General features: G+C 37.1%; 1 protein-coding gene across 1 annotated transcript in view; it reads right to left on the bottom strand.

Annotated features, from left to right (window-relative positions):
- FRK (fyn related Src family tyrosine kinase) overlaps window positions 1-20,990 on the bottom strand; it is an 80,695-nt gene extending 59,705 nt beyond the window's left edge. The window contains exon 1 of the mRNA XM_010979183.3: window positions 20,004-20,990. Within this exon, the coding sequence (XP_010977485.1) occupies window positions 20,004-20,374 (371 nt within the window). The 5' untranslated portion in view covers window positions 20,375-20,990. The remainder of the gene's footprint in view (window positions 1-20,003) is intronic.
- Window positions 20,991-25,362: the final 4,372 nt, after the last annotated feature.

Genomic DNA, 25,362 nt, shown 5'->3' with positions numbered 1-25,362 from the left:
AAGGGGTGAGGGTTCACATAGCACATACAATAGATCTCATGTTTATTTAAAAAAAAAAACTATCAAACCCACACATATAAATATATAAATATTTGATACATATAATTCTACATGATATACATATATATAATTCCTGTATAACATACATGAAATTAATATGCATTCTCTATATGTACAGAGAGAGAGAAAGGAAGAGGGAAAATTCCTAAAAGACTGATACGGAATAAAATAACTTCTAAAAGAAGATATACACCAAAAAAGGTAGATAGTCACTATCTCTGGATGTTCAGATGAGAAAAATTTTTCTTTACATTTTACAGTGTTGTTTCAAACATTTTGTAGTGAGCATTTATTGGTTCTGGTAAATCAGAAGAAAGTAAACCTATGTCCATTTTGAAAAAAATAAAATACTAACAGAACCAAAACAGAGGCAACTTTGCTTCTCCCAGAACCACACCTCCAATCAGCCTCTCACCCTGAGGTGGTACCTCTCTCAGCCCTGCTACTCAGACCCTGGAGCCTGTCCCCAGCACCACCACAGCCTCAGGCAGGAGTAATGGCTACAGAACGAATACAGCAGAAACTCAGGATTCACATGGCAGGCACAATAAACTTGTTTAATGTAGCATTCAAAAACAAATCTTTAATAAGCATGAGGTGTATTGATGACTGTGCCTAATCTACTCAGCATTGTTATTACACCTCATGTTTAAGGCGCTTTACATTGTTAATTACTGTTGGTTAATATTTGAAGTCCTGTTAATTACAACCAAAATGTCAAGTAGCATTACAGCAAACACATATTCATTTATATTTCATGTCTGTGTTTAATTTCTTAGGGGAAGGAGAAACATATTTGTGATGCAGAAGGTAATTTTACATGATGGCAACACAGAATTGACGCATACTATTTTTATGTGTTTACAGCTATTTTTAGATGCACACACATTGCTTTGAATTCATTAAGAAAAATTCTACTATAAAGACATAAATCAGAGAAAAGCAAACGCAATGTCAGGGATTTTGAAATGCCTGGAACTGAAATCTAGATATCTCCTTATTAATAACACAGCCTTTTGTTGATGTTATTGGAAGCAAAACAGACCATTTTGTTCAACTCTCAGATTTTCCCTTCTTGTCCTCAAAATCCTTGAGCAAGAAAGACTGTTCTCAAAACTGTACAGTGGAACATAGGCTGCCCCTTGTTAATGAGAATTAGTCTGAAATGCCAAACACAGACAAGACATCAGCACAAGCTAATTAAAAGTCCACTCTTGAATCCAAATAAGTCTTTCCCACACTATCAACAGACCTGAAATTGGCTACATTCTCCAATATTCTTAGAATGAATATACATATTCATGCACCAAGAGAAACGTTTTCTCCCTTAATGTCAAAATAAATGATTTAGGAGTAATTTGGTCACACGTCGTAGATCAATGGTTCAGGGTAAAGCAAGATATTGCATCTGTGAGACCACCTGCAAAGTTTTTCGGTCCTCCCCACTTCTTATAAATTTACTGAACAATAATAATTCAAATTCCAGACTAAACAAAATTTTACAAAATCATTTTCAGTTAGACCCACACTTCCCCAACACCCCCCCCCAAAAAAAATCATGTTGCAGAAGTAGAAGCCAAAGGAAGAGAAATGAAATGAAGTCAGGGAGGCAATGGTGGAAATGGGGAGGGGGGTCACTGCAAGGAGACTTGGGTTAACTCTGAGTGAGATAGGAAGCTGCTCGAAGAATTTCGAGCAAAGAAGTAATTTTAATTTGTTGGCATTTCAACAGAATCACTCTGCCAGCTGGGTTGAGCATAGATTATATTGAGGGCAAGAGTCAAATCAAGAGAGGCCAGTTAGGAGACTGCCACACTAAGCCAGATTGGAAGAAAAAGAGGGGCTGGACCAGATGGTGACAGGGACTGGTGAGATACTGATTTGTGGATATTTGTTGAAGGTGGAGGCAAAATGACGTGCCGATTGACTAGAAGTGAGGACTGAATGGAAAATGGCAGTCCAGGTGATTCCAAGATATTTGGCCTGAGCAAATGGGAGGCATAGTTGTTATTGACAGAGCTGGGGAAGACTTTGCGGGACAGGTTTGTAGGAGAAATGTAGGAGCTCAGTTTTGGAACTGTTGGAAAAGCATGGAATTTGGGAACTTCCATTAGGAAACAGTGATGTCAAGTATATCACTGAATACACATGTCTCAAGTTGAATAAAATGACCAAGAAAACGAGGCCAGGTAGAGAAGAAGATCAAGGTTAGAGGACTGGGTATCTGATATTTACTGGTCAGGGAGACGAGAAGGAATCAGCACAATGCCTCAGTCAGCGATATAGGAGGAAACCAGTGAGTGCGTGTCCTGAAGATGGATCAAAAGAAGTGTATTGAAGGAGAGGGTATAGCTCAATGGTAGAGTGCGTGGTTAGCATGCACAGGCCCTGGGTTCAATACCCAGTACCTCCATTTAAAAAAAAAAAGAAGTGTATTAAGGATGGTAGAGTTATCAAGAGTGTTAAATAGTATTGATAAGATAAGTAAGATGAGGACTAAGAACTGACCAATGGATTTTGCAATGTGGAGTTTCCTTGCTGACCTTTAGTAAGAGCAGATTTCTGGAATGGCAAAAGTCTAACTGCAGTCAGTTCAAGAGACAGTCAGCAAAATCCTGTTGTGGGAAACTCTACAGACAAAGGAAATACATTTCAAGGAATAAACGTAGAGGAGGGATCCACTTTAAAAAAGGTTCAGAGAGACAAATCAACCAATTATAATATATGGACTTTATTTGGATTCACAAACAAACCACAAAATAAATCTACAAAAATTAAGATTCAAACAAAGTATTAAAATAGGTTTATAAAATTATGGGAGGTTTCACATTTACTGGATATTTGATGATATTAGGGTTATTTTACTTTTTAAGGAGTGATCATTATGTTGTAATTATATTTGTTTGTTAAGAGTATTTCATGTATTTTAGAGATATCTACAAAAGAGATTATGGATAGAATTATATCTAGGATTTGCTTCAAAATTACCCAGTGTTGGGGTGGGAGTACAGTATGGGTGGGAAGGAGTTTCAGGATATTTGCTAAAGCTGAGTAATGAGACCTGGGCTACTGTTTTCTATAGTTTTGTAAATGTTTGAACATTTCCATAGTAAAAAATTTTTAAAGCAGATATGGGGAAGAGAGAGAGAGAAAAAAGAAATAGACCCCAAGTAAAGGCAACTTTTTCAAAGGTTTGCTAGGAGACTAATGTGCAATAGCCAGAGGGGAAGGGGAGTTAAGACCTGTTTTTAAGAGTTAAGACTGTTGATTTTATTTGTTTGCTGCAGCATGGTTTTACAAGAGGAAATTAGTTTCAAAAAATAATGTAACTCTTTACTAACTGGAATTTAGAGTGATGAATTTAAGAAAGGTCAAGACATTTTACATGAAATCAGTATCCATAGATTCAATTTCAGCTGAACCTACAGAATGCTTAAGATTCGTGCACATCTTAAACTTGCTCCTTCTTTTCCAATATGCCCATAGCCATTGTTCACTCTTTTCCATCCATCAGAAACGTACTTCCAGAAACCTTCCACCTAATAACATTGATCGAAGATTCTGTTTCAAAGTTGTAATCTGCTAACATATTTGATTAGCAAAGTATTGTGCATGATAAGTTAATACATTTGAATTAAATGTAACAATGACTGAATCAAAAATGGTAGAAGCAAGGAAGACTGTCATATAAATTATACAGCTACTCCTTAAAATCAAACTTTCCAACTCATTGATGTAGTAATAGAGTTATGATTAAAGGTTTTCCTTAATACTCCACTGTACTAATTTTTTTTTCAATATTAGTGGCTAAACTAAAAGGTACTGAGTTTTTGTGTTGCAACAAATTCTCAAGAATAAATAGTGAGCAGGTGAATGTCTGTTTCTATGGTTTCTATTTACAGTAGAGAAGAACATTCACGGTGATTGTCTGACACTTGTTGCTTTCCTTTGTAATAGAAATTGAAGTGTTGCCTTCTCCTTCCTTATTCCTCTCCTTCGCCTCCTCCTCCATCTTGTCTTCATTGCATCTATTTTCTTTCTCTTCATCTGGCTCTTTCTCAATGACCATTATCTCTAGGTTTCATTAAACATGAGTTTATTTCAGTTTTCCATTCTAGGGAAAGTGTCTGGACAGAAAAGGGACATGCAATAAGAGTTCTGTCTGTTCTTTTTTATTAAGTTTGTCTGGCCACATACTCGGTTTCTTAAAAAAAAAAATCAGTAATTTAAGAAATAACAAACTTTCCCTCTTCACTTGGACAAAGCCTCTTTCCGTGACAAATCCTTGCATGATAAGGATAGTTTGCATTCCTCTTTCATCCGGGACTGAGATCCATCAGATAAGGCAAGCTCCAGGAGTGCAGTGAACCTTGCTAATTACTTGTGTTGCCCTTAGCAAATATACTTACTTTCTGCTGAATCAAACTAAACCATTTACTATTTATACTCATTTACTTACAATTTATTTACAACCAAAAGTTGCTAAAATATGTCAAATGGATAAAAACATAAGCTTGAAAAATAAGTTAGGATCATTTTTCTCATAACACCCCTGCACAAAACTAAATCACTCAGTTTGCTCAAGGATCTGTCAGTTGCAACAATGCAGTTAGAATGTTAAAACAAAATGCTTTTTGAAGTATTTTATCTTGCCAGAACTATTGAGTAGATTCCTGAGAGATGCTCTTCCTTTGCATTTGAAGATTAGTTTCTATTAAGTCACTTTCAAAGTCAAATAACCTGAAAATATTCCTTTGAAAAGGAAAAAAAATAGTATTTTGTCCATTAAGTAAATGAAATAGCTTCACGAGATAAATATCAGTCTCCTTAACTGCAAGTGTAAATGTACAGATAAGGTGAGCAAAGTAAGTGAGCTCTGTCCTAGAAAAAGTCATCACTGGAACTGTGCAGAAGCTTATGTAAACTTTCCCTGATATATGGTTAGCTATTTATTCTTTTTTTTTTTAACATTTTTTATTGATTTATAATCATTTTACAATGTTGTGTCAAATTCCAGTGTTCAGCACAATTTTTCAGTTATTCATGGACATATACACCCTCATTGAGCTATTTATTCTTTTAACTCCTCAAAAAGCAATTTCATAGTCTAGGGGTGAACATAACATCAGAACAAAAGTTGGCTTTATTGTTATGAACACAGTATTTCTTTGATTATGAAATCTGCAAATAAGAAATCCTTGATGTTTGCACTAATGGAGAATGTTGGACACACCCGAATGTGTCAGTATTTTCTTTGTGAGACCTTTTGAATCAGTGGGAGCAAGCAAGGCTATTAACTTCCTCTCATTCTCTACAGAAGTCTTTTGTTTTACCACCTTGCCTATACAGCCAATTTTCCATTACTGAATGCAAAAGACTTCTTATACAACTATCATGTTGCTTTAACCCAAGTTGCCCATAGTACAGGCAGGAGGTCAGTTTATTCTTAAGTCCCAGAAGTCACTTACTTGGATTCACTCTCTGTATGCTGAGTATGTGTATTTTTGTGGCTTGTTTTCTTTTTACGTTGTGAAAGATGATCAACACTAAAATGTAAGGTATCACTTGGATGGTAGAAACAAGGTAGAATGAGGGAAGAAAGGATTTAACTCACTTTCAGTGACAGTGATTAGCATTTTATTTTCTTCACTTATGGACCCAATATAGAATCTGAGTTTCTAAAGCTGCATCTGGTTATAATCTTCTTAGTATAAATGTTTATGGAACACAAATGCAAAAGCTTCAGGGATATTTTTTAAAATACAGTTGAAATAATATAAGCCTAGTATTAAGAACTTCCCTGCATGCCCACATTTGTCTGATTTATTCCATTCTTGGCACAGTATCCCTATCTAGTCTTCCCTTGACTACAAACCAAGCCATGCTATTGTCTGCTCATCAGTCCCCTTTCCTATTCTAATTTCTCACACACTCTCACTTTGTTTTCTTTAAACATCAGCTTTTTATTTTATTTTAATTTTGTTTATGGCATTTTTTGTTTGTTCCTTACATCTCCTTTTTATTAAAAATTCATCTGCCTTTTTAAACCACATTTAAAACCACTGTGTCCCTTCCTTCCCTTTCTCTCTATTTTTTTTCTTGACTTCTCATGTTTCTCCTCTAATGCACACTGTCTCACAAAGGGTTGAAGTCCCTATTAAGGGCACTTTTCTGCCTCACCCTGCAGATCAAAAGATAACCAGAATGAATCCTATACATGTGCACAAACACACACTGACTGCAATCCTGGAAACAAGGAGAAAGGGCAGGGAGATTGTGCCAAATTCTCCAGCAGACAAAGATCTGTGCCCCAGTTCAAATTGGAAAGAAATGAAACAAACAAGGAAGAGGCAGGCAAGAGAGCAAAAACCAGTGTTAGAGCCAGGAAAGCAAAGTGGGATTAAGGTAAGGAATGACTAGATAGGTTTATGGCCAATAGCCATTAATTATATTCTATCAAACAACCTGTCAGTTTGGCTTAGAATTACTCTCAACTAAGCTCAGAAGGTCTAAAGTATTCCTTAATTAGTATATAGATAAAGATATAAAATTATTTTTCTTTAATTTAAGATCCTAAAATATAAAACATGTCTAGACTGACCATTATTAATTATGTATTAAAAGTAGATTACAAAAGCAAACTCCTACAAAACTCAGTATATGTTCTATAGAATAAAAATGTTAAGTAGTTCAAAAAAAGAGAGAGAGAAGGAAGAAAATAATTCAGACTTAAGATCAAATACAATTATCGGGAACAAGCATTTAAATGAACTCTGAACTTCCTGGTAGCTAAGTGTAAAAATGTGATGCGTAATAAATGAAGAATTCATTATCTGCTATAAGGAAGTAAATCAATTTTTCAAGAGAAACAAACTTTGCCTGTGCTAATTTTACAACAGTTTCTTTCACCTTTTTTTTTTTAACATGTTTCCTTTTAGAATAGCATAAAATCTCCAACCTTTTATGTTAAAAAATGCACAAATACACATCACCCAAATTTTATATGCAATTTCACAGAGATCATGGACTGCCTCAAGCCCACCTCTGGAACCTTTAGGAGTCCATGGTCCACAAGGTAAGGATTCTTGTCACTGGAATTTGGGGAAGGGGTATCTTAAAAAAGTCATAGTGGGTAATGACAATAGTAGCAAGAACTATGCTTTTTATGTTTTTAATGTCTTTCTTATTTATTTTAGAAGGATAATATTAAAGGATAATTCAGTGAAAATAGTTTTGTGAGGAAGGTAGTCATGAACTATATATGATCAATCACAATATCTACATTTGATCTCCTGGCCAGCATATCTGTTACATTTCTTTTTCATGGTCAATCATGAAAATCATTCTTGTAATCATTTCTTTAAATGTTCAACAGAAGCAGAATATACAAAGCTCAGACGAGTAAATCAAATGGCTGTTTATCATTCCCTTACTTTACTTTATAGTTTACTAACATACATGCCCAAACAATATGTCATTTGGTTTTATTTGTAGACTTTATAAAATAGAATATTATATGCAATCTTTTGAAATTTTCTTTTCATTCAACACTGTAATTCACTCATGCTGTTGCATGTCACTCAATTCATCATTTTAGCTATTGCATAATATTTCATTGAATAAATAAACCACAATTTATTCCTCTCCTATTAATGGACATTTGGATTGATTCCAGTCTTTTGCTATTAGGAACTGAGTTGCTATTAACATTTTCTAGGAGAAGGGTTTTACTGTGGAGACCAGGGAGGGGAAGCACTAATAGGTTCATTATTAGTAATAGTCTAGGTCACAGGCTAGCTAGCTGGTTAAATGGATGTTCATAAATCATCATGCTTTAAAGGTTACCTCAAAGTTGCACATATTCTTTTGTATTTGTCAAATGTGTGTTTAAAAAAAAAAGTTGTTTTAAAAAGTTGGCAAAATATCCTTCTTTTTTATGGGTGAGATGTATTCCATTGCATGTATATGCTACATCTTCTTTGTCCTTTCATCTGTTGATGTGCACTTGGGATGCTTCCGTATCTTGGCAATTGTAAATGGTGCTGCTGTTAACAGCGGGGTGTATGTGTCTTTTTGAATTTATGTTTCTGTTTTTCTCAGGTATATGGCCAGGAGTGGAACTGCTGGGCCATGTGGTGGTTCTGGTTTTGGTTTTTGGAGAAACCTCCATATTGTCTTCCACAGTGGCTGCACCAATGTACATTCGCACCAGCAGTGTACAAGGGTTCCTTTTTTTCCATGTCCTCGCCAACATTTGTTATTTGTGTTCTTTTTGATGATGGCCATTCTGACAGATGTGAGATGGTTTCTCGTTGTGATTTTCATTTGCATTTCTCTGATATTAGTGACGTTCAGCAGCTTTTCACGTTCCTGTTGGCCATCTGCATTTCCTCTTTTGGAAAAGTGTTAAGTTCTTCTGCCCACATTTTAAATGGGTTGTTTGTTTGTTTGTTTTCTTTTTAATTGAAGTACAGTTGATTTAAAAAAATAAAAAATAAATGCACTGATAAGCATTTGACCCAAAACTCCCTCTATCTTCTTGTTTTGGAAAAGATGCTCTTTTTCTCCTACTTTATGTATGATTTCTTCATGGTTTCCTTTGGTGGCTCTTCTTCCCTGTATTAGTTGGTTTCACTTAATAAGAACTGCAGTCTTCCCTCAGTATCTGAGGGGGATTGGTTCCCGGACCCCTGCAGATACCAAAATCCATGGATGCTAAAGTCCTTTATATAAAGTGGCATAGTATTTGCATACAACATACACACATCCTTTAGGAATACTTTAAATCACCTCTAGATTACTTATAATACCTAACACAGTGTAAATGCTGTGTAAATTGTTGCCAACATGTGGGAAATTCAAGTTTTGTTTTGGGGGACTTTCTGGATTTTTTCCCCAAACATTTTCAATCATAGTTGGTTCAATCTGTGGATTGTAGAGTCCACTTATATGGAGATTGGCTGTGTTTGGTTAACTCAGGAATCTAAAGGTGAGAAATCTGGGATGGGCTCAGCTGATCTTATCTAGGTTTGGTCATGAGTCTCCTGTTGGCTGGTGAGTCGTCTGGGAGAAACAGGGCCTCGCTTCACGTGGTCTTCCACTCCCCAGGACGGCTGCTTGGGTTTTTTCATGGTAGTTGCAGAACTCCAAGAGCAATAAGAAAGCCCCCAACATGTAACCGCTTTTCAGTCTCTACTTTTGTCACGTTTACATTGGCCAAAGCAAGTTACTTAGCCAAACTCAGAGTTTGTGTGGGAGAGGACTACTTAAGAGTGTATTCTGTTGATTCTTATTTTGTAGTTGGCTTTATTCCTTTGATAACTATGTAAGTTTAAAAAGCTAAAGCTCTAATCTGTCCTTAGAAACAATAATCAGTAAATATACGTCAACTAAAAAAATGTGCAGTATACTATATATATGTATTTACATGCAATGTAATGTATATGTGCTGTTGAACTATAATAATTCTACCTAATAAGGTTGAAAAAGAAAAAAAAATAGTGTGTATGCAAAAAGGTGTGAACAACAAGGCCATTACTGCAATCTACTCACCACACCTACTCACGTAAACTCTGGGCATTTCTAGAGTTGATCTTTGGTCTCTTCTGTTTCTTAGACTCCCATGCTATGGTTCTTATAATTCTTGTGAAGTCTGCAGTGCCCTGCAGTTCTTATGTTCCTGTAACATTTTAACACCTCAGTGCGAATTCCTTCAAAAACCCATCTTTACAAAACAGACTTGTCTACTTGCCCAGATTTTTGTATTTCTACATTTCTCCTGGGCATTTTCATTGAGATGACTTGTTAGTACGTCACACTCAACATATCTAAAAGTGAATGTATCATCTTTTCTGTTTCAACCATACCAGTAAAAAGTACTTCATGAAATGTGTACTTGTCTTAATAGTTCACCTGGTCCCAAATAACGTATTTTTTAATCCTCTCTCTTTCTCTTCTCCTACATCTTGTTTGTTGTTTCGCCTCTACTATTTACCAGATAAGAATGCTCTTGGATTTATTTAAATTTGAGTTTCAATTTTCTCATCCTAAATAAGAAAATTTGCCTTGCAGGGTTATTATAAAGATTAAATTAGGTCGTGTATATAGTTTCATGTGCTCAGCACATCAAAGGTACTTAAAAATGTTAATTCTTTTCCTTCCCCTAAGTCCTCTTGATGTTTTTAACAGTACCGCAAATAGAAATTATAAACCCTTATAACCTCATGCCAGGGATGTTTGGTACAATTCCCCTACTACTGCCTAGCCTCTCTCTTCTCCATTCCATTCCCACATCATCACTGTCTTTTCAAAGCTCTGCTTTCCATTTATTTCTTATGAAAAAAAATCCAAACTCTCTAACCTGGCACACATGGTCTTTCCCAAAGCCTCATCCCAACTTCTTTTTCCAGATTTATTTCTCATGGCTCTCTCCATGAATGCTTCAACTAAACTACACAACTTCCCATGCCCTGAGTATACCTGTACTTCCCTCCCTCTGTGTTCAACAATGTGTACTGAATTGTCTCATCAATAAGCATTGAGTAAAACTGAGTAAGACGGTGCTTCTACTGCAGGGAATTTACAATTTCAGGAGGAAATAGTTGTCTTACCTCCTGAGATGATAAATCCTCTGGAGCAGAAACACTGTCTCAGACAGTTTTCTAGGGATGATACAGGAAACACAAGTATCCTGCTCTCAAAGACTTCACAGTCTCACAGTCTCACAATCTCACAGTCTCACAGGAAAGATAGAACTTTTACAACTAGCCATTGTATGATACAAGCACAGTCCCCAGAGACATGCTAGTAGCAGGCAAATCTCAGCTCCATCATTTATTAACTGTGTCGCTTTGAGCAGTTCACCTAAACACTTGCAGCTTCGGTCTCCTCATCTGTAAATGGAGATACTGAAAGTATCCATCTCATGAGGCTGCAGTATACAAGGTAAAGCAAGTGAAGTTATTTGTGTGGTGAGGAATATAACGGTAAGCTCTCAAAAAACATCGGTTACTATCAAATGATGCTCTACCAACAAGAACTACAAAATCATGGGGAAAACAAATTACAAATTCTTTCTCTGAAGGTTAGGAAAAGCTTCTTGGAAGAGGGTCATGTGAACTGAACTCTGAAAGAAAGTTTTGATTTTCCCCAAACCAGAACTGGTCTGCCCTACCTCTATACATATTCACTTACACATTTGCTTCTTCATTCATTCATTCACTCATTAAAATATTATCTTTTTTATTGATGTATAGTCAGTTTACAATTTGTCCATTTCTGGTGTACAGCATAATGTTTCAGTCATACATATACATACATATATTCATTTTCATATTCTTTTTCATTATAGGTTACTACAAGATATTTAATACAGTTCTGTGTGCTATACAGTATGAACTTGTTGTTAATCTATTTTATACATAGTAGTTAGTATCTGCAAACCTCGAGTGCATGCTGAATGACAGACAGTGCATTTATGGCATTTATCAGCATCTGTCTTATGCTGGTTAAGTGAGAGAAAAGCTGCCCCTGGCATCGAGGAGCTGGCCTGGCCCGTATGACCAGGCCTTGGTGTTCTTCTACTGAACATCAACAACCTCCCAGAGCACCAACATCAGACAAAGCCACTCTGTGACCATCACAGCTCAAGACAAAAACAAGATCAGTCACCTTAATCATCTCCGAACACTCACAAAAACATGGACATTTGTCCCACCACAAAAATGACCAAACGGCTACCTATCCTGGTTAACACAAGTGGCTGCTGTTTCTTTACCAGTTATAGCTGTAATCTTGAACTAGTCTTCCCTCCTTCTCAACAAGATTGATTAAGGTACACAATCATACAGTCACCCTCACTTCCTGATAGCAGTCAATCCAGAGCTCCCTTAACCTCTTGCCAAAATCACAGCCCCAAATCCTATAATGTGTCTTATCTAACACACTCTTACTGAGATGCTCCACTGCTGTCCATGGTGTGTGTTCTCCTTTCCTGCAACAAATAACAAGCCAGGACAGGTGTGTTCCTGGTAGTCTTTGCCTAAAGGGCACTGACATACATTCTTGGCTTATTAGTCTTACCTCCAGAAATTGTAAAGTTATCTGGGAAAGAAGCACTGTCTTACTCATTCTGCTATCTCCCATTGTTAAAAAAACAGTGCCTTTTATACAGTAAATGTACACAGAAAGTTTATTGAATAGCTACATGAATTCCATAGACTCTAACTTCTTCAATGACTAGAAATGCTGAAGAGATTTTGAAGAAACTGTTCTGAGTCCTACTTCACAGAAAAGACACAGGCACCCTCCAGAGAGGACTGCCTGGCAGTGACTTTGCAGGGATCACAATTCTGGTGTTTGTAAGGATGAGGCCCCTCCTGTAATGGGAATCTTGGTATGTCCTTACTGATTAATATTCAGAAATGGCTTAAGGATATATGTAATATTGGAAGAGCATTAGAGTGACTTTAAATTTATCAAAATATTGCCCTTTCATTAGAATTGTTAGGATTCTTCTGAATCATCCAAATCACACTGCCAACGTGGTATGCAACATTTGTGTTAATGGAAATATTTATTTTGAACTAAGATTCTAAATGCCTTTCAAATTAGATACCTAATATAAAGTTCAAAAATTCTTAGTAATAACATTTCTTGAATTGCATTCTCATTTTACCCTTAAGAAGGCACAAGATTAATGGGGAAAAAAAACCTCTAATTGAGAAATTTAGTCTGAATTTAAAGGCACTATAAAGTACAATATGAATAAAAAAGGAAACATGAAGAAAAGCATTAAAGAACCTAACACTAAAATTAATTCAACTTTTAAATGGGAAAAAAATCTAACTGAAAAACTGTAGGAAAAAACGACATAACAAGATATTACACAAGGGATAGTCTATTATAGCGTCTGAAATTAGCCAAATAAGCAAGGTAGGTAATACAAATCACATGATCTATATTTGCAGCTATGAATTTTAGCAGAATCCTTCGTTATGTTAATCTTTAAAGAAACATCCACATAAACTAACTGCTAAAGTTGCAGGTTTCAGGAAAACAGCCATAAGAAGGTTTGAAGTATTATTCAAGTTGCTATTGATCTGCATAACTACCTTCCCCAGAAAAATTGGCTCAATCCTTCCAGTGCTAAGAACGCCCATTAAAAATGTGAGTCAGAGAATGTTGCAGAAAAATTAGCAGCTAATTATTAAGAAAACTAGTAAAAAGAACATGTAATTATTTTGTTTGGTAGTGTTTTAGAATGTAACAATAAAAATATACTAATATGCAGTAAAAGATTCAAACTTTCAACACACATAAAGTGAAAAATATTTCCTATACACACGTAATACATACATACATAATAATTTGAAATTATGTATGTTCAGCATCAAAACTGAAATTACAACTCTGGCCCCACAACATTAATTCTGTTAATTAAGTTTTGGTTTTCTGTCTGTTTAGAAGTTCAGGCCAGTGATTCCTTTACTTTAAATATAACCACAGTATAGTTTAATATGTATGCATGTGATTTTTAGATACCACTTCCATGAGATTCACGATCAGTTTCTGGCTTGATACTTATTCTACAACAAAAAAAAAAATTCAAATCAGTCTGTGATCCCTAAGTATTTTTTCCTCACAGTGGATTAGAGTCACAAATTTCTGAGAGCCTGGAAATTATGCTATTATGACTACCAGTCTAACGAAAAATTGAGGCTTGTACAATTCATTGAGAAAAGAACGCAAAATGGCCTAGGCGATTGGTGAGGAAACTCGGCAGATTTTCCTGGTAGGTAAAAAAGCAACTCAGAGAGGAAAAGGTGAAGAAAAGAAGTGGATCTGACAGCTGCTCTTTAAAAGACCTGAGATTTGTAGATGGGCAATCATCATTTAATCATCCACTTACCCAACCAACATTAACGAGTGCTTACTATGCATAGGCACCACACTGGGCTCCAGGGCCCGAGGCCACAGCTCATCTTCCCACCTCCCACCTCCAGAGCTTACAGTCTTGCAGAAAAGATATAAGCAATGATGCCAAATGACACAAAACTCTAGGCAGAAAGACCTAATATAGTCTAGAATGTCAGGAAAGGCTTCAGGGAGAGAGGAATAAACAAGGTAAGAACGAAGGATGAATGAGAGTTGGTCAGGAAGAAAAGAGGAGGGAGAGGTTTGCAAGCCAGAGAACAATAGCCGGCTCCTGTAAAGTCCAAGACCGCAGGTGGGGGAGGGTGTGGAAGAAAGAATGAAAGATGCTCCCAAGATGCTCAGCGTGTGAGAGACCTGTTAGAGGAAAAGACCAGTGTGAGCTGAGGCTGGAGTCGGGGGTGTGCAAACCATGACCCATCTAGGCAGAAGTCAGGGCACAGTTGCCCAGCTAAACAACAGATGACATTTCTTAAGCCCTTACTATGTATCAGGTTCTCCATAGGGCATGCTTTCTGCACAAAGAACCTCATTTATGTCCCATATCGATCTTATGAGATAGGGGTCGTTTCATTTCTATCAATATGAATTGCTCAAGGCTGTGTCATGACAGAGGCAGATTCAAATTCAGACCATTTGGTCCCATAGCCTGTGTCCTTAAGCACATGACAGGTCAGATCAAAAAGGACAACCAGCATTATATATCAATTAAAACTCTATACCACTAATGTTTTCATCTAGCTAAAATAGCCACCAGAAGAACCTCAAAACTGCTCTGATTTTTATTTACCATATAGATTCTCACCGTGGTACTGGCAGTTGGAAAATACAAAGGGAGTTTTCTGAGCTGATAACCAGTTAATTGAGGCAAAGTCTTGTTTGTTTTCCTTTTGGGAACCTTAAGACTTAGTACACAGGATATTGTAGTTCCTTAACAAAAGTTAGTCCTACTTTACTATGTAGAAGATTGTGTCTACTTTGACGTCACTTTGCTGAAATACTTGAAAAAGTAACACCAGGATGTCTACAGAGACAAACCAAACATTTAAATAAATTCATTTGAAAATAACAAACTGATTTGAAAAAACAAGCCAATAAAAATCTCTTTTATTTTTAAAGAATGAATTCAAACAAGTTGGAATTTAGGTTCTAATCTTTAGGACTAAAGTATAGTAGTTTATGAGTTATTTCACTCACATAAAATCTTTTCCATCATGAGTAATTTGTTAAAAACCAGAAAAGAAAAAAATAATCAATACTTTTACTAGACAGAGAGTGGTTCTGAATGACATATTGCAATTGAAACTTCCAAAGCTTTATCCATTTTATCAATTTTCCTAGAAAAGATTAAGAATGACTTCTGACTCATTGTAATCACTCCATTCTATGGCACTTCATTGCTTCTCAAAGATATTTTAAGATAAAGTAATCAGATTTTACTGCCATTTATCAACTATTTTGAACTGCTATTACACTTATACTTTAACTGTGATTTTAATGAAGTTCAGTTGGTTCCTCTTTTTCCTCACTTCTATGGACTTTGGACTTTGCCATTATTCTCATAAAGTCAATTTAATTTTGCAGTTAATTATCATTTTTCTTAAAAATAGTGACAATTTATATTAAAATGCATTTTATAACTGAGACAGTTATATAAACATAAGTATAGTAGTTATATTAATATAAAAATCATATAACATTATACCTGAGATGTAACTTTTTATAAATTATTTTAGCAACATATTTGTTATATTGTTATTTTATATTAAAGGATAAAGAGAAGACTATGTCATAATTCTATAAGTAATTTAATAACAGAGTTTTCTAATTAATCTTATGGTATATAAATATGGCTTTTTGATGTAAATTATTTGTCTTAAAATTCTTATCCTGGGTTTATCCAAAACACTTAATTTGATAAACAGCCATATGTATTCTTATAATGCATTTTACTTATATATATAAACTTTTTTTTACTTAGTTTTTAAAACTATGGATTTAAGTAAACTTTGTCTTACGGGGAAGAAATTGAAAATGTATTATTTTCAATTTCTACATATATTCATTTAGTCTTCCTTGATAACTAGCACAAAGAAAAAGACAAAAATGATCTGGATTGAGAATATTTAAGGGACTGCTTGCCCACAGGTGATTTTCTAGTGATTTAAAGTACTCAAAGGAGTTACTTCAGATTGGTTTGTGAATATTCTGATGCCTTTTTCTTCATTTATTAATAGTCATTTTAATTTTTAAACCACATTGTTCCTTTATCTTTAAATCATTTAAGATTCAAAAGCTGGCTTCATATCCTAGCTGAGAAAGAAATCTACTGACATCCAGGCTGAAAATCACCAGGAGCACTACGTACGGCTTATATTGGATGATTATTAAATTCAGCAGTATTCAAATTACCAAATAGTAAAGTTGCAATTCTATTTGTAGATATTGGTGTAAGAAAAATCTCCTTCTAAGCATATACCACTTTAATTCTCCATGCTACTTTCTTCAAACCAGACAATGGCAATGACCTTAAATTAGTTAAACTCTTGACAGAACTCTAGTCTGACATATTAAAGAGGAGCATGATTAGGAATATATCCCCTAAACAAATGGAAAGAAATCCCAGTACCTTTAAACTTAATAAAATTCTAACACCTTTATGCCATAAGCATAACCTGTCAACAAAATTCCGAGTTACAAAGACTTCTTCTTGCACTCTTTCTCACTGCAGCCCATAAAATGCCAGGGAGAGGAACTGGAATGATCTACCTTTACATGGCAATAAGAGGAGCAGGAAAAGCTTTCCACAAAGTACTTCTGAGCCTAGACCAGTCTAGCATAAAAGACGTGGAGTCACCTAAAGCACACTTAAACAATTAGGCAAACAGCTTTGAAACAATTTGCAGATAAATGATGCTACCTGTAAATTAAACAACTGCTGATCATTTTGCTTTTCATCAATATATTGCATTACTTGAATTTTTTTTATAACAAAAGCAATGAAATTTAAAGCCATTGCTCTTGACTCCAAGATTTATATGTAATTTTCATACCATTACTTTCTGGATTTTAACTTTATCTGAACTTTAACTATATCTCTAAAAACACTGTAAATAAAAAATGTACAGAGAGTTCTGAGTAACCACACCCCAGAAGTAAGATGTTTGAGGGATTCCATGTTGAAGATGTGGAAGAAAAACACTCATCTATGAAAGGGTATAGGAATTCAAATTGAACATAAAACAAAGATTCTTCGAAGAGACAAAATAAATCATTAAGAATGGGTTTGTTATATCACAATGTAAAATATTCAGAAAAGGAAAAGCATTTCTAGATGGAATTTAAAAATCAATTATTAAAGGAGTTTATCTTTTAACAATAGTCTAATTCTTTTTAATATCTTCACTTCCTAATATAAAAGAAACAAACAAAACAAACACTAAAACTAAACTGATTTGCCCTGCCACTAATAACTCCAAAGGTTTTCTTATTAATGCAAGACAAGAATAAAAACATTAACAGATGAATACTAAAATGCATTCCATTAGTCTAATAAGAAATTAGATGACTCAGCTTTCATTGGTTTCCCATTGCTTCTCACCTCACACATGTGAATGTAAGCAATAATCTTTACTTAACACTATACAACAAGCTCATTGTAAAATAAACATTAACTTTCACAGTATTCACAAGGAAAAAAATGAAGTATATGTTTGAAAACTCACATAGGAAAGATATTAAAAGAAGATTTTGAGGGTAAAATTCCCTAGGTATTAAGGCACTATGTTGGCCACTTAAACACCTTCACTCAGAAGATTAAGTTAAAATCACTTCTACTTGAAATAGGATGAAATTCTAGAGGCTACAGCCACCTGTACTAAAAGTATTGAAGCAATTCAGCCATTTGGTGGCAAGAACCCTCATGCATAACCTGAGTTCACAGGTGAAGGCCCTGGTGCACACGTAAAAGGAAACAAGTGCCTGCTACTGATCAGGAGGCCAAAAAGCAGCAGTATCTGGGCATCAAAATGTGAAGATCCCAAGAAAAGCCCACTACAGAGGTACAGGATGGTAGTGACCCATGGGAACACTGCCGAGAACCAATTCCAAGCAGAAAGGTCAGGAATTACATACAGGGGGAAAAAGTATTCTCCGCCACAGACAGCTCTGGAGAATCAAAAAAAAAAAAAAAAAAAAAAAAAAAAAAAAAAAAAATAGCCACAATACTTTTAGTTGCCTTATTTTGTGTTTGTTAGGCAAAAAGAATCTAAATAAGTAAAGACGCTGTTGATCCTGTTACCCAACATATTATCACTTTTGAACTGATTGTATTGTTCCAATTCACTTGTTCTTTTCTTTTCAGCATTTATTGTCCTGTCAAGCATGAATGTGGCTGAACTACATTTGAAACATAAGACCTCATGCTCCCAGATATCAAGGAATCCAGGGGTCCAGGAGACCCCAGAGACCTTACGGATGAGGAAATGGAGCCCCTAAGCGGTTAAATGAATTGAATATATTCAAAACTAGTAGATTATGAATCTAAAGCACTAATACCAATATTACGGTATTTATTCAACAGTATACATATGTTACACTGAATATAAAGCATACATAATACCATATCTTCCACGGAAACCATGACTCATATAGTAGTGAAAATCGTATCATAAATGCACATAACTAAGCATTCAATGAATAAGTAAATATAATTCCTGTGGACTGTCACGGAAATAAATGTTCATATAGATGATTTTCTCATTTGAGAACTGATCAATTCCATCTGTCAAATCTAGATTTCAATTCATTTCTATCTAGGCCTAAAATAAGAACCTTCTTAGCATTTACAGGCTCTTGGTGTTGGTAAAAATCTCAAAAGTCCCCCCATGCCTTTTTGTATTTTAATTTGAGTTTGTAAAGCAGCAACAATGCACCGTGGCTCTTTCTACCATTTTACTCCCTGGGCAGTAAGGGATGCTGCAGCTCACATCAAAAAAAGAAACACATGAGAAAATGAGTGGTTCCTCTACCAAGGATCTATACTGTAAGATGAATCCTAAGAGACATGGGTTTCATTGGAACCAGACAGGGACAAGGTTAGGGTGAGTAATAGTCCACACTTGCTTCTCAACCCACCAGACCTCAAGTATCCGTTGTTAAGACCTTGTTTTATATTTGCTTTGTATTCAACCACAACTAGGATAACCTTGCCTTTCATCTACTCACCATGCCACTACTCTGCCTGACACTTGCCTGGAAAGATGGATGGATGGATAGATAAATGGAAGAGAAGATGGATGGATGGATAGATGGATGGATAAGTGCATAAGTACATAAAAATTTCATCCTTGGTTCCATGATAATTCATAGGATTTATTCAAATATCAGGGTAAAATCGTTATCTCCTCCTCTGGGGAAATATTGTCATTATGTTTCTGGTTAAAACTTCCTAAGGATCTATAGCTGGCCAAAAACCAAAAGCTATCATAATTTGGGTAGCATAACTCCATACCTGGGACTCAAAGAAAAATATCTAGTCATGATTTCACTGGGAAAATGTAGCATCTTCTAAATGTGACAGTCTATGTTAGTTAGCCCTGTGTATGCCTATCAGGACTGGAGTTGATCCTTCAAAAATTTAAATTAAAAAAATATCTGGACTTTAGATTCGGAAGTGTGGTTTAAGGAAGATCGATGATACACCTGCAAATGAAATGCAGTTCTGTGTTAAAGTGAGGCATGACTTATTTTACAGCAAAAGAAAAGGTGGAGCATTAAATACACTCAGGCGCTGTGGCTACACATACTGGGAAAGACGTCATTTCAACAACAATTATCTTCCAGTTCCACTCTCACCTAGCAGGGGAAATGTGTTTCAGTTAGAAGGTTCTTGCCAGGACTTCCTCATACTTTCTAGGCAGCCCTTTGAAAATTAGTGGATTTGCAGATAGATAAGAAGGAAAACTCATTACCCACCCTCAGAGAGTTGAGTAACAAGGTGTATTACTCACGGCTCTGCCTGGAGGCTCGTGACCTCAGCCACATAGTTAGAAGGAATATAGCCCTGCAGCTGCTGGCCGGTGCCCTCTCCTCTTTTCTCCAAGTGCTTGGCGAACCACCAGCCCTCGTGGGAAGAGTCCAGGACTTGGAGCTTGTCGCCCTCGCGGAAGCTCAGGTCCTCTGCGGTCCGGGCCTGGTAATCAAACAGAGCCACAAAGTAGCGGCCCTGGATTCCCTTTGGCTCCAGACTCGGTGGCCGGGGACCATCGTGGGGGCTGCCAGTCCATGGGTTATCAATCACCGTGGGCTTCTCCGCCTCCTGGGACCAGCAGGGGAGCCAGGGCTCCAGGTACGCCCGGAGCCTCAGGCAGACGTTACCCATGGTGTCCCCGTGGGGAGGAGGGGAGATGGGCTCTTCCCCCTCCCCTTACTCTCTGCAGATCCACTTTCTCTCTTCCTGCACCAGGAAACTTTGAAATCGGCACTAATCCACCGGGGCTTTGGAGAGTGTGCAAAGCCCTGCTTCACAGCAGTCCGGCCGACCGGCTCGGGGAGACTCACCGGCCGCTCTGTGCGGCCGATGCGGCTGCCCCACAGCAAACTCGGCTGCGAGGTGGGCAGCTGCTCGGCGGGAAGGTGCCTTTTCTTCTTGTCTGCTTAGGAGTCCCACTACAAAAATAAATTTAAGAGGGCTTTATTTAGACAAACGTCTGAGAACAGAAAAGAGTCATCTTGCCTCTTGTCCCATGAAAAAGTTTCCGAGAAAAAGAGATTAACTCCAGGTGCGAGCGCCCCGTCTTGCCTTTGCCCGCCGCTCTCTCCCCGCGCCAGGTGCATCTCTGTGGTCTGGGCTGTCCTGACCTCCACTGCTCTTTCCTTTTTGCTAATGAATAACCAACCAGCCCGGGCTATTGCCTTTAACATCCTGAGTTATGAACAGACTGTAATAATTTCTTCTTAACTTCCTGGTTTCTTTTGTGTCAGTGATGTCAGTGGGATTCCCGTCCTCTCCCTCCTCCCACACCCAAGAGAGAACAGCGCCCTCGCCAGGGGGCCTGACTCGAAAAGCGGCCGCCAAAAGCCAATATATTTTCCTAGACGGACGGGCTAGCCCAGGGAGCCTTTTGTCCTGCTGTGCTACCAGGATGGAAACTAAAGGCTGAGTTTTCTTCTTCCATAAGGATGAGTAGGATTGTTTTGCCACCATTAAGGGAAATAAAAAAGGAAAATTAGAGTGTTTAGGTATTTGTTACTGGACAAAGGGCAATTGGGAAAGAACCATTGAGTCCCTGCCTTTCTTCATTACCACGAATAGATTTCAATAGCCTCGAAGTACATTCACAATCTGGAAAAATATAAGAGCAGCTGAATAAAATGCTGAGAACCCGAAACACTGCATTTTCCCACAGAAGCATTTAATTTCCCATCCTTCATGTACTATTTCTGCAACACACACACACACACACACACACACACACACACGCTAGGTGACCAGCAGGGAGAGAGTAGGACAGCTGTGTGTGAGCCTCTGTGGAGGTTCTTTCTGCAACTTTGACCTCCAGGTCTCCCTGCTCTGGTTCTTACTAACTTCCTCAGCAGGAGCTCAGGACCTAAGGAAACCCAGATGAGGACAGTGATCCTGACAGGCAGTGGGTTTTGCTCTACTTCCCCTAGTTCAGGGCTACTGTCTCACAAGTGGGTGCCCCGGCTCCCAAAAACACCTCAGCAGCGAGTTTAGATCAACACAGGGCCATCTTCACTAGTAGAGAACATTGCAAACTTGTTTATGAAGTGTCACTTTTTGTATAAGGTTTTTAGTAAAAGGTTTCTCTGTTAAAAACAATCTCTCTAAATGTTGCTGGAGACTTGAACCTGGCTAACCCAACCCAACTACAAACTCAAAACTCCTGTTGTTTGTCAAACAGCAAGGTATTTTTAGTAATCAGAATAACTGAACCCAAAAAAAAAGAAAAGAAGGAAAAAAAGAAAACCAGAGAAGCATGGCCTCAGCCCCTTCTGCTACTACCTTGTATTGAAATCAGACATTCATGGAGGACCGAGCATTTGGTAACACCAGAGCGCATGTCGCACTTCAGGTTTCTCCAACTGTCTTCAGAGTCAGAGTAGAAGTACTAACTTGGCAGAAAGAGAAAAGCCAAAAGCTGAGGCAGGTTTGTTTATTCGTAATAGGGGACCCAAAATAGAATTCCAATATAGGACAGAAGAGAAAATAGCAATTATATAATATTGAGAAGCCATAAGAATATTTTGTTCCAAACACATTATTAAATGTAAAGAGTATAGGAGTCTATTAATGCCCTCAAAGAGAGGCATAGATGCTAATGTCTTCCCATTGACATCTACATGATCTAGAATATGAAATAAGATTTGGAAGCAACCAGAGAGATGTATTCAAAACCGATTTGTTAGGTTTTTTTTCTTTTACTTTACAATATTGAGCTTTATTGGCTTTTCTTTTCTTTTTTATTGAAATATTGTCATTTTACAATGTGGAAGTTATTTCTTTAATTTTTTTATTGAGTTATAGTCATTTTACAATGTTGTGTCAAATTCCAGTGTAGAGCACAATTTTTCAGTTATACATGAACATACACATATTCATTGTCACATTTTTTTTTGCTGTGAGCTACCACAAGATCTTGTATATACAAAACCGATTTATGGCTAGAGTTTGACTTCAGAAATTTGAAGGTTCTAAATTCAAATATGCCTCCGTTATGGTTATGACAAGGCGTTCTGGAAAAAGACAAAGTGGCTGACCTGCACAGCACAGTCACTGAGCTAGTGAATGAAACTGAAAAGCAACCAGTCATCCAAAGACATCAGGCGAGCAGTGGCCTGAGAAATTGAGCCCAGGAGTGGGGAGAAAAAGAGTTTCCTTGTGTTGATCAAACCAGAATCCTACAATCACCCAAGCCTGAAGCCTTGCAGTTATCTTTTACGCTTTCCCTGGTTTCTCTGAGCTAATCAATCACTAAATTCTGCTCTGTCTGTCTTTTCATTTATTCTACAATTTTTTTATTCCCTCTGAATAACAGCTGGGTATTGGACAAAAAAATAGAATATTCTTCCCTAGATTATTCCAGGGGCCTCCTAACGAGCCTCCTTTCCTTCAGCTTATCTCTTATCTCTAATCTCTTATCTCTAATCTCTTATCTCTCATTTCGAACACTACTCCCAGAGCAGTTTTTTGTTTTGATTTTGGTTTGGTTTTTGGTTTGTCATAATCTATTTAGAAGCTATTAATGAAACAAAGAAGAAAAGTTAGAGGTAAAAATCAAAGGTGGAACTCACTAAATTTTCTCTATTATCTATCCTCTGAATGATACTAAAGTTTCATTCTCATTCTCTATTTTCTCTTCAATCACCTTCTGTACATCACTGTTGTTCTTGAGAGCAAAGAAAAAAAAGTTTAAATTATAATCCCCATATAAACTGTCTTCTGAGACCAACACTTCCGAGCATGTGTTTCACTCTTCAAAGCAATATTCATGCGATGGAGACTGAATAGTTGGCAGGCCTTGTTTAGATCAATTTTTTTTTTTTTCAAATCTCAGAACGCATAGAAAGTGCTGCGGCTACATTATTGAAGTAGATCTCACTGGTTTTGTTCAAGCAGTGCCTCTATATGTTTAGAGACACTGAAATGATCTTTACCTTTTCTAGCTGATAGTGATATGTCAGGTCTCATTTCAGGAGTAAGCTTGACACTATGTGACTTCATCCGTGGAATTTTTTGTTCAATCCTTTCTTCCAGAGCAGTTTTTATCATAGTAAGAAGCCAGAGGTGATATGAGTACTAGTAAGAGTAGCTATCAGTTTTGAGGGCTTTCTATGTGCCAGGCATTTAATTCTCAGAAAATAAAAAACAATAATACCTACGAGGAAGGTAGTGTTTTGTTTTGTTTTAATTTTAGAGAAGAAACTGAGACAGAGAGGTTAAGTAATTCTCCCAGGGTCACACAGCCCCCAAGTGGCTGAACCATGAGTTAACACTCTGGTCTAAATCTGACTCCAGAAACCTGAGCTTGTCACTCCTCTATTTCAATGACTCTTTTTTAAAAAAAAAGCTAACATTATTCCGTTAAAAATCCTTCAGGGACTCCCAACATATTGGGAATAAAATCTAATTTCTTAAGCAGGACACACGAGGCTCTGGTAAATTTCCAAGCTTCACGGCCCTTCACTTCTGCATACCTACCCTGTGATGCAGGTTCACCGAGCAGTCAGCCACTCCTGAAACCCAAGGCCCTCTTTACTGCTGTACCTCTGCTTCCTCCTCTACTTGTTTCCCTGGTGACTTCTGCGTGATTTTTCCAGGTGGGGTTCAAGTAGCACATTCTCTGCCATAATAGATTAGAGGTCCCTCCTCTGTGTCCTCCTAAAACCTGGCACACACACTTCTCCTTGACCCCCTATTAAATTCCACTTGTTTCCCTTACTTGCTTTCTTTCCCCAGGAGTATAAAATTGCCTTCTTTGAATCCTCAGTGCCTTGTACAAGATCCAGGATGTAAGTAGTAAACACTCAACAAGTACTTGTTGAAGGAAAGAGAGAGAAAAAGAAGAGAGAAAGAGTACGGTAAGGATGGAGGGATGGAAGGAGAGAGGAAAGGGAAGAGGAGTAAAGGACAGGGGAAGAGAAGGAGGGAAGGAAGGAAGGAAGGAAACCCACTGGGGTTAAAAAAAAAACACTTATGCAAGTATTCACAAATGAAAGCAGAAGTTGTATAATGTGAAAAGACTTGGGAGCACAAAGGATAGTGACTTTCTATTGCCTCTCAGTCCCCATCCTTCCTCACATTGTGGGTCCTCTGCACCTCCTAAACCAGTTTTCCTGCCTACAGCTACTCTCCTTCCCATCCTCACAGCACACTGCTGCCACATTAACTTTCGTACATCACTCTTCTGAACAATAACCTTCAACAACTCCTCATTGCCTGGACGAAACAGCTTGGAATTCAAGACTAAAGAATTTGGACTTTGTCCGATCTCTATCCGATGTACCCTTTCAACATTCTCCTTCCATTACCACTTTAGTTAACCCTCCCACTCAGCCAAATTAGTTTATTGTGTCTCCAATGGGTCTTGTCCATTCCCACCTCTGATCCTGTCTCCTTTGCCATTCTTTCTTCTGGTATTCCTTCCCCTCTCAGCAGACTTGCCTGCATTTGGAGGCCTAAATAAAATTCCCACATCTCCTTTAGACCTTCTTTGTCTGTTTCTGCCAAAATAATTTTTCTTTTCCTTGCATTTTTCTAGCTCCTGCAACCCCCTATCCAACATATACACAATGTTAAATGAATTTAGCCACGCTCCTATATCTGATTTGCTGAGCACTGCAACATAA

The sequence above is a fragment of the Camelus dromedarius genome, chromosome 6, assembly GCF_036321535.1.
Source record: "Camelus dromedarius isolate mCamDro1 chromosome 6, mCamDro1.pat, whole genome shotgun sequence".
NCBI lineage: Eukaryota > Metazoa > Chordata > Mammalia > Artiodactyla > Camelidae > Camelus > Camelus dromedarius.
Note: the sequence above shows the minus strand (reverse complement) of the source record. Positions and strands in the feature narration are given on the sequence as shown.